The following is a 12,894-nucleotide window of genomic DNA, read 5'->3' as shown; positions in this document are numbered from 1 at the left end:
TGGTTTGCTGCCTATTTTCCTCTTTTCTGGCATAACAGTTTGGTATAAAAGAGTGCATGAACCACCGCATAACAGGCCTGGAAAATGACTGTTCTGAAGTGAAAATAAAAGAGAAACATAACATATTTTATGCTATCATAAACCTTTTCCTGCAGGTTTGCTGGGACTGACATTACATCTAATTGCTAATAAGAGTAATTTATTCTTCAAACGGTAAATGATGTATGTAAAATAGCCCGAGGAATCAGATCTATCTTGTATTTAAAAATTAACAGAGATTTCATGTTTCTTCTCTTCCAGTGCATGAGATGCCATGTGCATGGACATGCCAGCACAGGGATGTGAGGTCCAGCTGCAACAGGTGAGATGGGCCACATGCAGCTGTGCAAGACTCACTCGGAAGGTGTGGAGACAGGTGGGTCTAAGCTTACAACAGTACATCTGGTTTGGTCCACACCACCAGTCTAACCTCATCTTACATCCCTCTCATTCCTGTCCAAGGAAAACGTTGTGTCTTTTTTTTCCTTCTCTGAGAATAAGCTTTTCTGAAGGGCCTCTTCCAGTGTTAATCAGGGGAACTCCACTGCCATCAGTGAAGCAGGGATGATTTATATTCCCCACTCCTTCATGACCTTGCAAGGGACCGAGTGACTAGCAACACAGATGGCTCAGAAGTCATACTTGTGTGCTTACGGTGAAAAAAGAAAAAGCCTCTCCAAGACTCCAGTATGGTGGAAAACCCAATACTAAAACTCACTAAAAAATATTAATCTCTTTTTCCCCAAGTGCAACTTTATTTCTTGACCGTATTTACCCTACTTCTTGTAGCCACGCAGCTATTCAGATTCATGTTTAATTGGACGCCGGCTGCTCTATTCACTTGATGTGGTTTTAGCAAATGGTTTATGTACAGCTCTTTGGGAACCACAGAGATCCTCTCGTGATTACCAAGACTGTCAGAATTGGCAGTGGCGGCTAGCACACCTGGGAACAGTTGTGGGAGGACGCACTTGGACATCCATGAGCTTTGCACATCCTAACAGTTTCCCCAAGAGACACTCTTAATTTGTATTACCAAGATCAAGTCAACAGGCAGATAATTTGAGCAGCATTTACTATGTACTTCATGCACTCAAAGTCTTGCCCTCTCTAACCTTGGGGTAGAGCACAGGTAGCTTTATCATAGACTATAAATACCGCTGAAGCTCCCATTTCTGAAGGACAGGCCACAGTAATTTTCTTTGTGGCAGCAGCAATGCATTTACAGAATAACTGAATTGCTCGCCTGCCTGCCAGTTTCAACAGAAAAAGTTGATTTGAGAAAACTCCCCTGGACATAATGAAGCTGGAGGAACATCCACCCGCAGGTGCACGCAGGTTAAATAATAAGTGGTAATTCAACCCCGGGGAGGGTATTCAGACAAGGATCTCGCTCTGAGAAATGGCTCTGGCCCGAGTTTGTACCTGCTCGATGCATTAACCAACGTCTTCAAGCTGCTTGGGTTACGGATGAGCTTGTCCAACATGCTGACAATTTCGTCAAACTTGGGCCTGCTGTTGCGGTCTTTCTGCCAGCAGTCGAGCATTAGCTGGTAGAGAGCAGCAGGGCAGTCCATGGGACTTGGCAGGCGATAGCCTTCCTCCACGGCTTTAATCACCTACAGGAGACAAAACACGAGGCTGATGGGTTGCTTTTCTTCCTCTTGCCTTTTTCCCAAATGCAAATTGACTTAAACAGAGAACTTTGGGACCAGCAATATGCTCACGTAAAATCCCACTGCCCCCCAACTCTGCATGCAAGAGGCAAACCCAGTAAACCCCACTATCTTTCATATTTTCTATGGGATGGGATGAATAACTTAATTTTTGGTCACCGCAAAATGAATCTAGAAAGCCAAGGCACTGCTGCGACCAGGGGGCCAGATTGCCAGGTTGCACTTGTTCAAAGCTCAGCTAAGGTCTGCAGGTTATATACCAGGAAACTCCCAGAGCCTACCCTAAGTCCATGAAAAGCAGCCTACAGGGCTTTCTGGCATCTTCTTGGAGTGCAGTGATTTTGTTTATTCAGATGTTGGCTTCTTTTGAAATGAAAAGGCATGCGCTAGACCACAAATTTGTATTACAGTAATAACAGTCTGACTGTATTTCAAAAGAGACTTTGAATGCTAATTGATGGATGGATTCAAGGCAGAGGCAGAACAACCATCTCATATATCATTCAATACTGTCTGGATCTAGTCGTTTCTTAGTGTGGCCACATTTCTGCCAGGAATCTAAAATGTCAGCCCAAGAGTATGTAAATTAAAACCAGGGGAGGGTTGTTGCACTGATTTCAAATACAATCCATCTATGGTTCTATATCTAAAACAAGTGGTATGCACATGTGCCGCCTGTGCTCTTGAAAGGCACAAATGAATAAATGAGGGCAGAATTGAAGAAAGCAACTTGTTTTCCCCAGTTTGGGGCAGATTTACAGCAGGGCTCCAAGCCCATAAGTTTCCATTTTGAACCATTACAATTTTCAGCAGAACGCAGCTAGCGTTTCAAGCCACAAGGGTCTGTGACTGTGCCAAGAGAGTCCCACTGGCCCATCTTCACACCCTCTACTCCCAAGACTCCTTGACCAAAAGGAACTGTAGGCAGCTATTTGCTATGTGGAAAACCACAGTGCTTCACTGTTGGACGCCAAGGACTGCCTCAGATGCCATTCATTCTAGGCAGCCTGTCACAATTTGAAAACATCCTGTGTTTAAAAAGAAGGCTCTGTGATAGCATGGAAGTTCTCTTGATCTTTAGTCCTTATACAAGCAGTACAGGAAGAGCCGCGTCAGGCTGGCACTGCGTTTCAGAAGGCTCTGAAATTCAGGACCGCATGGATTGCTTTCAAATCGTCCTCCACCACAGGGCTTTTTGCCAAGTGGAAGAATCCCAGGAATGAGCTGGGCTGGCTAAGAGGCAGTAGCAGGAACCTCAAACTCCCTAAGGACGTACGTAATAGAGAAGAAGTTAGGTGAGGCTTTGTAATCTTCTCCAACGTTAGCGAGCATGTCTGAAGATCTGGTCCACAAGACCTGCAGACCTTTTGTGCTCATCTACGATTTCATCTGTCGGTGGACCAGTTGCACCGCTCTCCACCCAACCTGCGCTTGCAAAGCAATCTCTTCTATGGCCTGGCTTTTGCTCACAGCATCAAAAACCAGCCCCACCACACTATGCTATCTGCACTGTCTGTTCTTCACATCATGCTTTTCAGCTGGTTCCCAATACCAAATTTGGAGCTGCCCTATAAAAAAGCGCCTCAGTGCGGCACAGCCACGAGAACATTATTTGCTGTGTCCACGTCTGTATTTATAACAGTAACGGATCATCCTCCAGCTGTAGCAGAAAGAAAATAGTAGCAAGACGGGGAGCAGACCATCTGGCACCAGCTCAGAATATCTGAACTACATCTGCAATGGGGTTACACATGTTTGATATTCCTGGCAGTAACATCACAATCAATAACGTTAACGCAATTTACAGGATGTCGTTCATTCTGGTGATACAACGTAAATGGTATCAAAATACTGCAAGGAGCTAGGACGCTGAAATACACTCTTGCTTCTGAAGGTGCCTTGGGGGTCTGGCAATAAGAGGAGCAAAAAATGAAACAACAAAGACAGAGTCAGTTGTAGCCACCACAATACTTAAAAAGTAAGAAAATGGCACATTGGCTGTTCCATTCATTTCTGTGTACTGCTTTGTAAGACTTGAAGAGCTAAAATTTGCACCTATAAGGAGGCATTTTTGTCCCTGTTCCTCTTCTGGACAAGCACTACTCACTTATGGATTGGGGTGACTGAACTGGATGTTTGGGAGAGGACGATTTGGGATAGTCTGTTCAGTAAACCAAAGCAACACTTTTAGCTCTGTGTTTTCATAAAACCACCAGTCTGGAGACTAAAAAGCAACCACTGTGATCATTTAGCTTAGCAACCTGTGTAACATAGACCAGAAAATTCTTCTCAACAATTCCTGCATCAAAGCCTTATCTTGCAGTCAAGTCAAAGCATATTTTTAGAAGGCCATCCAGAAACCAGCATGACTTTAAAACGCGGTTCGTAGCCTTTGCAGTTACAATGCTGCCTGCCCTACGGCACTGCACCTCCTTTAAAGCAGTCCAGCTGTAACACGGTGAGAATTGTTTTGCTCATCACTGACTGTGCTTCCAAACAATGTGTTTTAATTACAAGCCATGCAATAAGAAATTCTTGTGCAACGGAGTCTGAAATTCATGTGAGCAGAGCCCCCTGGTCCTCTGCATGAAAGCCAATGCTGTATCTAATTCTGATCTAATCTGTATCTAATACTGATTCTTCTGCCAACACAAGTAGGGGAGGAAAGAAGAAGAGAAGGCCTTCAGAAGATGGAGGAGGAAGGCGTAAATCGCATGAAAAACATGTCACAGCACTGAATTAAGTTTCCTAGGCTACCACCATCCAGGCACTTGCCACCTGCGCATAGGCAGAGAGGTAACCCAAGCAAAGCCTGAGCAGGAACTGACGCTCATAAACATCTCACCAGTCCTCTGCTTTCTGCTGCTAAGAAACCAGTCCCCCATCTGCTTCTTCTCAGGCAAGTGTGAAATGCACCCTGTGCCCCACAGTGTACAGAGGCATCTGGGCTTTTCAGAACTGTTCTGCAAAGTGTGGGTGTTCATAGCGGTATGATCCAGACAAGGGACTCCCCTGGCCACGGAGCGTTATTTCACCAGCACCAGCCTGAATCCTAGCCTGGCATTTACTGAACAACATCTGCGCTATGTCAGTGCGTCAGCATTAAAGATAGTTACAGTGCTCAGCCTAAGCGAAACAGCTTGGCTCTCAATTGCTGCATACTCTGCACAGGTTATGGAAGAAGGTCTCTGTATTTGACTGAGATAAATCCCTGCGTAGATACATGCTGCTTTACCAAACTCCCTGCAAACGTGACAGCCTCAGCAATGCAGAAGCGGTGGGGCATTCATGCCAAACAACGCACTCGTCTCCCTGGCAAGAAGCACGGCGTGACCATCTCAAAGGTACCACTCGTTTCCACGCCTGGACTTGAAGCGAGATGAGACAGCAGCTCGGCATGACAGGTAGTAACATCCCCTGATGGCAAAGGCCCGCAGACAAAACACAGGAGAAACAGAAGGCTCAGCCAGAGCCTTTGCTGCCAGAGAAATGGCAGAAAGTCCCAGGGACAGGGACACTGCTCAAAAAAAAAAAAAAAAAAAAAGGATGAAACGTCAGGTGTTGTGACCAGAGGAAACCCAGGGCAGAGCAAGGACCTGCTTGCTCTGCCCAGCCGGCAGCAGCACGTCCGCAGGCGGCAGGGCTGCAGAGACGAATTGGGAGGGATGAGGAACGACTCCATTTGCCACACACAGGGTGGTGCGTTTCCCCCCGCATCGCAGAGCTGCTTTGGGGTCCCCGCATGCCTCATGGTGACCCCGACCTCGTGCACTAGGCTGGCATCCTCAGAGACCTCCACACGTCATGGTTCTCAGAGATGCGAAGAGGAAGGAGGGGCCTAGAAAATCTGGCAACCCCAGGCTTATATTTTTTTAGCCTCAGACAAGGCTAAAAAGGCTAGGACAGATATTTATGGTGAGCTCAGGGTAGGAGGTAGCCCTGCAGTAGGATCAAGAGATGCTTACACAGGCTGGGATCAGAGCTGCAGTCAGGAGGGGGACAGTGTTCCCAGGCATCTCCCTGTTTGGAGATGCTTCAGAGGGTGGCCTTGAGGTCAGAGGCTCAAGGGGGCACTGGGGACCAGGAGCAAGGGGACACAACTCGAAGGGTGCTGTACAAACAAACCGTGAGAGCGTGCTAACTCAAGACTTACAAGACGTTCACAACAGGAGCAAAACTGCTCTCAAGATCGGCAATGCAAGGGCAACCGAGACAGCTCTCTGGACTGCTGTCACTAGATCAAATCACCCAGCTTTTGTGCAGGGAAACAAAGCCCTTACCATGACTCTCTTGAGTTTCTGCTTTACGTGGCAGCAGGGGTTTCAACACACAATTGAAATGCTGCCAGTTTATCAGCATCTATCCCCTGGCAGACCTTTGTCATTAAGCAGAGGAGGGACAGGCTCCAGCTCTAACAGCATTAGTGAAGCTCCAGCAGTCTGCTGGGGGAAGCAGGCTTGCCTCTGTGCAGACACATCTCCCTCTGCGCACAGCCTGTTCTGGGCTGCTGCTGCAGAAAAAGAGCATCAAACAGGAGGATCGGTTTTGTCTGGCATGGGGGAGAAGAGCCATTTTTACAGTGGCTCTCCTCCTCCATCCTGCCTCTCTGATGGCAGAATGAACGCTGCGCCCTCAAAGTCCCCTCATGCGGCAGCTCTCGCACGTGCTTACATCTTGGTTTGTCATTTCCCAGTAAGGCCTCTCGCCGTAGGACATCACCTCCCACATCACGATGCCGTAGCTCCAGACGTCGCTGGCCGACGTGAACTTGCGGAAAGCAATTGCTTCAGGTGCTGTCCATCGGATGGGGATCTTCCCTCCCTAGAAGGAAAAGAAAAGGGAAAAAAAACCCAAAAAACAGATTGCAGAGGAGGGCAGAGAACATGCAAAAGAGGACAAAACGTCACTTCTTAGAGCACTGAGGGATGGTATTTTCTCTCTGGAAAGAGACATCGAATTTTAAAGTAAATCTGTTTGACAGCATGGGGCCCCTTTCCACATTATCTCAGCCCATAAGCATTTGTAGGCTGCCTACTAATTGGCTGTCCTGAAGGTTTGTTGTTTGAATGTTGTTTGAATGCTGGGACATGTATAGGATCAACATCTCAATTATGTTGCACGGGTTGGTAGGGGAATACAGTTCCTCCGTTTCTGAGAGCGAGTGGGGGAGGAACAGACAGCTCTGAAGCCGAGGAAGACTTTGATCTAAAGAGTGCTTCATGCAAATTGCTGCAGAAGTAATGCCCTTTTTTTCTTTCTCTCTTTTTTTTTTTAATGTGGTCCCGATCCTACAGAGAGATCTGCATAGTGTGCACAGAAATCTGTGTGTGCAAAGACCAGCCTGCTTGGCCTCTGCTGTGGGACTGAAAACGATGCCACAGCTGTCAAATGTGCTTTGCTGTTTCCTTTTCCCCTTTCTACCATTGTAGAAATCAAACTTCAGACCAGCTCTGAGAAGGAAGAGGGGAGGGAAAGGGGAGTTTGGATTAAGGAATATTTTTCTCATTGGGTTTAAAGAGTTGTCTCGCTTGATTTATATAAAAATATATTTTACTGTGAAGTCCCTTCCTTTCAGTGTTGAGCTAAATATTGGAAGGCCTCCCTGAATGCCCTCTAACAGTGCTTGCTATTGGAAAAAGGTAGAATTTGGAACACGTTTTCAAAGCAAATTTTAAAAAGTCCCCTCTTCCAATAATTATTTATTCACAGGCTTATCAGCGCATGCCTTAAGCGAGGGGCCAGAGCCTCAGCAGTGCCAGTCAGCACATGGCAGCACGCTGCAGCCGCAGCAGGGCTGGCCGAGAGCCCTCCAGCCTGCAGGGAGGCTCTGGTCCAGCCGTGCACTGAGCCCCGCGTGGGGCTGTGCCTGCCAAGAGCTGAAAGGCCTTTCTCAGATCTCCGCGGGAACTGGGAGCGTGACCCGGAGAGCTCCCACCACCCGTAAAACAATACCCTTGGGAAAACATGCTAACAGGACACGTCCAGGCATGCCAATCACTGCCATGAATATTGGAGGCTCTCTCCAAGCCTGTGCTGCTGAGGATGGGTCCTGTCCACCCCTTCTCCTCAGCGCTGGGGCCACATGGCCTCACACTGGGATGGTGGGCTGATGCCCTGAAAGGATGGATCAAGGATGGAAAGGGGCAGAGCAGTGAGGCTGGAGCAGCTCTTTCTCAGGCTGAGGGAAATTACCCTCAACAGGGTAATGTTGAGGGCAATGTACATCATTTGCAATGGGCATTACACGCTTACCAATGTTTTAAAAGGGTCAAATTGTCCAGAATACCATGGCTGACATCTCTGCATGGGTTCCTAAGCAAAGGACTTGCTCTTGCTCTTTCCTCCCTTTGGTATTCAGCAAAGAGGACAGAATGGAGCTGGGAGCGCAGGACCTTTGCAAAGTTTGCTATTCGACTCAGGTGCCCAACATGACCTTAAATGTTATTAGTTAAGTTCTGCCTTATTTGGCCATCCCCACTACAAAGTTACAGGCATTCTGTAACTTTGTAGTTACATACATCAGATTAATTTGCAAAATTAATCTGATAACGATTAACTGCTAACACCTGGCCAAACCCTCGTGCACAGTTTAGAGGCTCTGGATTTGTGGAAACCTCTTTGCTAGAGAGCCTGAACACCAAACTGTGGCAGGGAATACATTCTTCGTGAGCTCAATCAGTTCAGTATCCTCATAACTCACCCTGGTTGTGTATGCTGCTTCGGGGTCATCTTCTAGGACTCTGGAGAGGCCGAAGTCTGACACCTTGCAGACTAAGTTGCTGTTGATTAGGATATTCCTGGCGGCCAGATCTCTGTGTACGTAACCCATGTCAGACAGGTACTTCATTCCTGACGCGATGCCTCGCAGCATCCCGACCAGCTGAATGACCGTGAACTGCCCATCATTCTTCTGCAAAAGAGGGAGACATTTGATCAGTCGAGAGTCTCTGCACCCTCAGCATTGTGTGTGCATGAATAAAAATGCAAAGGCAAATCTCCAGGGAAGAAAAACAGGGGAATTAATAATTCATTACTCTCATGCCCTGACCACAAAGCTTTTCAAAGTTTCACTGTTTGGATTAGGATCTCTAGAGACAAAGCTAAGGAAACGTAGTTATTTTAACTGGAGATCAAGGAGTGAGCTATTTCCACTGGTGACGGATAAAGAGACTGCGACTGGGAGTGAACACATGTAGTTATGTGTATAAAGGCACCGGGGTGGGCTGTCTCCGAGTCAGCCAACTGAATGGCATCCAGTTGCACGGAAATCCAACCTGCGGAGGTGCACGTGTGAATATTTGGGGGAAGGGGCTCTTCCTTATGTTGCCACACTGCATTCCTAACCACTTCCCCTATCCTCCCTTCTCTAGCTCTTACATTTCATGGAAAAACTCTGACAAGTCTGGGGTTTGTCATGATGCGGTGTGGATGTGCTCTTGAAACACATCAAATTTTGCAGGATAAGTTAATCATTTCCATGCAGCAGACTGCCTTCTAAAATAAACATAATATCTCCAATTTATTCTTATCTGTTTGTATCAATGCATGAGCCAGGTCCTTCATGATGCTGTATAAATATAGATCAAACAGACAACTGAGCTACTCCTGGCTCCAGACAGCATCAACAGCTGGACCAGCACCCAGCAAACATTTTCATTGATATCAACCATCTGCAAAGAACCCAAACTTTAACCAAGGTCTCACTGGAAAAAGGATCTAAGCATTACCTTTAAAAATGTATCTAGAGAACCGTTCTCCATGTATTCAGTCACTATCATTACTGGTTTGCCTGGGGAAAAAAGTGCACGAGTTTGTTAGCAATTTATTTAAAAAACACAAACAATAATAAAGTCTTTTCATAACGCATTTGAATGTGAATATACAGCTATGTAACAGCAAATCTACACTGAGACACTGTTGTCCCAGCAGGATGACAATAGTTTTTGCCAGAATATATGTAGAAATCGGGGAATCGAGGCAGAGGGGATGAAAAAGTAATCCTGTATTATGGGTGGGGTACCAAGCCCTAGAGTGTTTAGATGATGTTTGAGGAAGAGGTTGCAAGCTGAACCCAGGCAACCTATGCACAACCTTCTCCTCATCTCTGCAAACAAGTTGAAAGCTCGCAGAAGCCAAATTGCACACAGCGACCACTTTGGACTGTTCCCTATAGCTTCAACACCCTGAAGTAACAACGGAGCAACCAGGATGATCTGAAGTATCTATCTGATCTTGGTAGCCACCAAAACCAAGACCCAGAAAGGATGTGATTACATCCCTTGTAATTCAAGTAATCCCATGTGACTACCCTTGAAAACACATCTGGAAGTAAGAAAAGGAATATTTATGCTGCAGAACAAAAGCGAGTTAAGTATGGAATGAGTGTGAGTGGAAATCAAAATAAAAGTTCTTAACAAAAGACCTGGTCTCCTATTGTTGACAGGAATAATAATGTTTTTCCAAATCCATTTGATTAATTTTCATGCCCGAGTCATTTTAATGGTAATTATATATAGTTTTTGCTCAGTTTTTATATCTAATTTCTCGCTAGCTTGCCACAATGACATAGCAATAATTAATGTGGTGTGCTCCAGCTCTTGTAAATTCAATGAAATCTTATAAGAACATGTAAATTATTTTTTATTTAAATCAATTTCCATTAGCTAGCATGAAGCACAGACAAAAGAGGAGCTGTCAATTATTTGTAAAGTGCATTATAAATGTCTTTCATAGAAATGATCAACGAGAGCTGCTGCGTGTCATAACATGCGCATAAAGGTAAATGCTCCTAAAAATCGGCGCATGTTCTACCATTTAGATTGATCTTAATCTTCCCACTTTCCTGTTACTTTATCTATTTGCCTAATTTACTGCTTAATTATCTACATAATAAAGGTAATTGTGAACTTGTCAATCAAAACACTCATTGTTCTGCAGATACTACCTTTGCAGCGTGAGGGACCTGCACTGCTTCAATTCTTTTAAATTAATATCACAGCTACTGCCTGAGCTAGAAGCTTGCCAAAAGTATTACTTTTGATATGAGAAATGCACCCTGGGGCCATGAAAAATATTATTGAGTCCCAAACAAAATAATGGGCCCCATCTTCAAGGATGACAGCCATCCGTCTACGCACAACATGGGCTGTGCGCAGGAAGGAGGAGAGATCTCGGGTGACGTTGCTATAGGTTGGCAAACACATCAGTGGCTACGCACAGAAGGAAAATCCCAGGTGTATCTAAATTTTTTTTTTTTTTTTTTTAAACACTAAACCCCTGACTGTAGCATGAGGTCCCTTATCTCTGACACTTCAATGCAGCGTTGCAGCGAGACTGGCGTCTCGTTACGCCACCACCCGGGGGGACCTCCTTCAGACTCCTGCCTTTGGTTGCCATCAGAGAAAAGAAAATAAAGATTTCTAGCACTTATGTTTCATTATCTGACTGCTGCAGGTTGACAGTAATTGTGGAATAAATTAGCCCCATATCCAAGAGCATGGAAATAAAGACAGAAATAGAGTAACTTTCAACAAAGTAAATTAAAAGTAAACATCGGCCCTTCTAAAGCACTGGGCTGATTCTCCGTGTCAGCAGGGCTCCCTCCCACTGGCATTACAGGGCCATAAAATGTGTGTAGATGTCACTCGTACCAATGTACTAATGCAGAGTGCACCACCATCAGCACAACCAAACCGGATGCAAATGAAAACAGGACCGTTATTACCTTTGTAAAGCAGAAATAGCTAAGGGCTTGTCTGCATGGGGACAATGAAGATGATTAATCCAAATTAACTAAGGTGTGCATTTGAACTAGATTAGTTAAATGGTATTAAGGCCCTGCGTGGATATTCTCATTCAGAATTAAAAATGGCCTAATTCAATTTAACTTAATTTACTTCCAAAGTAAATCATGATGCAGCAAAGACATTTTACCCTAAAGATCTCAATCTACAATAGGCCAATGACTAAAACACTGAAGGGACAAAGAAGTTAAACAATAGTTTGAGATAGCAGCATAGTTTGGGATTCATAAAGGTTGTTTTGGTCCATTTAAAAGAAAAGAAAAAAGCTGGGAAGATGCTCCAGATGCCCCACAGAAAAAATTTTGAGTGCAGTAAACAAGCATTTACTGAGCTAATGAGGAGCTCAGGGTGCACGTACCCCCCTGCATCCAAACTCCAGTCACTCCAAGTCCAATTTAGAAGCAAAGCTCCCAGTGTTTCCAGGGCCTTTGGAGCAGATGGCCACTTTATATAAAAGGAAGCTCGCTAGGGAGACACATCCTCTCTAAAAGTGGGATTCCCACCCATCCCCTGAGGCCCCGGCAGCCAGAAAGACTCAAGCCCATGTCAGCAGCAGCTTTTATGGATGTATAATCGTCACTCGCTTCCTGCCCAATATCCCACATCCCTGCAGGGCTAGAAATGGGAGCTTTTATGTATTAAGGGCTACACAAGGTGACCCCAAGAGATTTTGATATTTATTCAATTTTTAGGAGGAACCTAGCTTGGTTATTTTTTTCTTTCCTTAAAAGTTTTAGGAAATGCAATTTCAAGGAAAAATGCAAGAAAAGGCTGTTGATTGCAAAATAGCATTGATTTTGAGTAGGTTATAAGGACATGAACAGGACAAACAGCTAGCGTCTCTGTACCTTCTCTATTGCAGCTCTGAAAAAGAACTAATTTTGGAGACCCTGCCCCTGATGAATGACAAATGGTACTAACAGCAGCCACACGGCCCCAGACGCCAGCATTTGAATGGTAGTAGCTAAGCTCTGACATTACCAATCATGAAGACAAGAGGGGAGACAGCCATTCACACTTGTGAGGCTGGTGCTTCTTCAGCTAGCAAAAACTTCCTGAAACACTTAAAATATATCTTAAAATAAAGGAGTAGTTGTTTTCAACAAAAAAATCCTTGATACAAATAATGTAGATCCTCCAAGGCTTTAAAATGGAAGGGTAACAACAGCTCTGCACCTTTCCCACAGCCTCAGCACAGCACCAACAGCCGGAGAGGCTTGGGCTGGGCACATTCGGATGTGCCGTCCCTTCCTCTGCCCTTATCTTTAGTGCATACAGAAATTTGGAGAAGAACTGGGCTGGGAAAGTTATGGAAGGTTATTTTGCTAACTGAGCAGTCACACCTCAGTAACTCTCATGCTGGGATGTTTTGCCAG

At 45.2% G+C, this 12,894-nt stretch overlaps 1 protein-coding gene across 9 annotated transcripts in view; it reads right to left on the bottom strand.

Moving 5' to 3' along the window:
* EPHA5 (EPH receptor A5) overlaps positions 1–12,894 on the bottom strand; it is a 216,182-nt gene that overhangs the window by 27,943 nt on the left and 175,345 nt on the right. For all 9 annotated transcript variants that reach the window (XM_075500803.1, XM_075500805.1, XM_075500806.1 and 6 more), the window contains 4 exons: positions 9,443–9,504; positions 8,416–8,625; positions 6,387–6,536; positions 1,465–1,658 (listed from right to left, as the gene is read on the bottom strand). In XM_075500803.1, the coding sequence (XP_075356918.1) occupies positions 1,465–1,658; positions 6,387–6,536; positions 8,416–8,625; positions 9,443–9,504 (616 nt within the window). The remainder of the gene's footprint in view (positions 1–1,464; positions 1,659–6,386; positions 6,537–8,415; positions 8,626–9,442; positions 9,505–12,894) is intronic.

Source organism: Mycteria americana, chromosome 4 (genome assembly GCF_035582795.1).
Source record: "Mycteria americana isolate JAX WOST 10 ecotype Jacksonville Zoo and Gardens chromosome 4, USCA_MyAme_1.0, whole genome shotgun sequence".
NCBI classification, from domain to species: domain Eukaryota; kingdom Metazoa; phylum Chordata; class Aves; order Ciconiiformes; family Ciconiidae; genus Mycteria; species Mycteria americana.
This window is presented reverse-complemented; position numbering and strand designations above follow the sequence as displayed.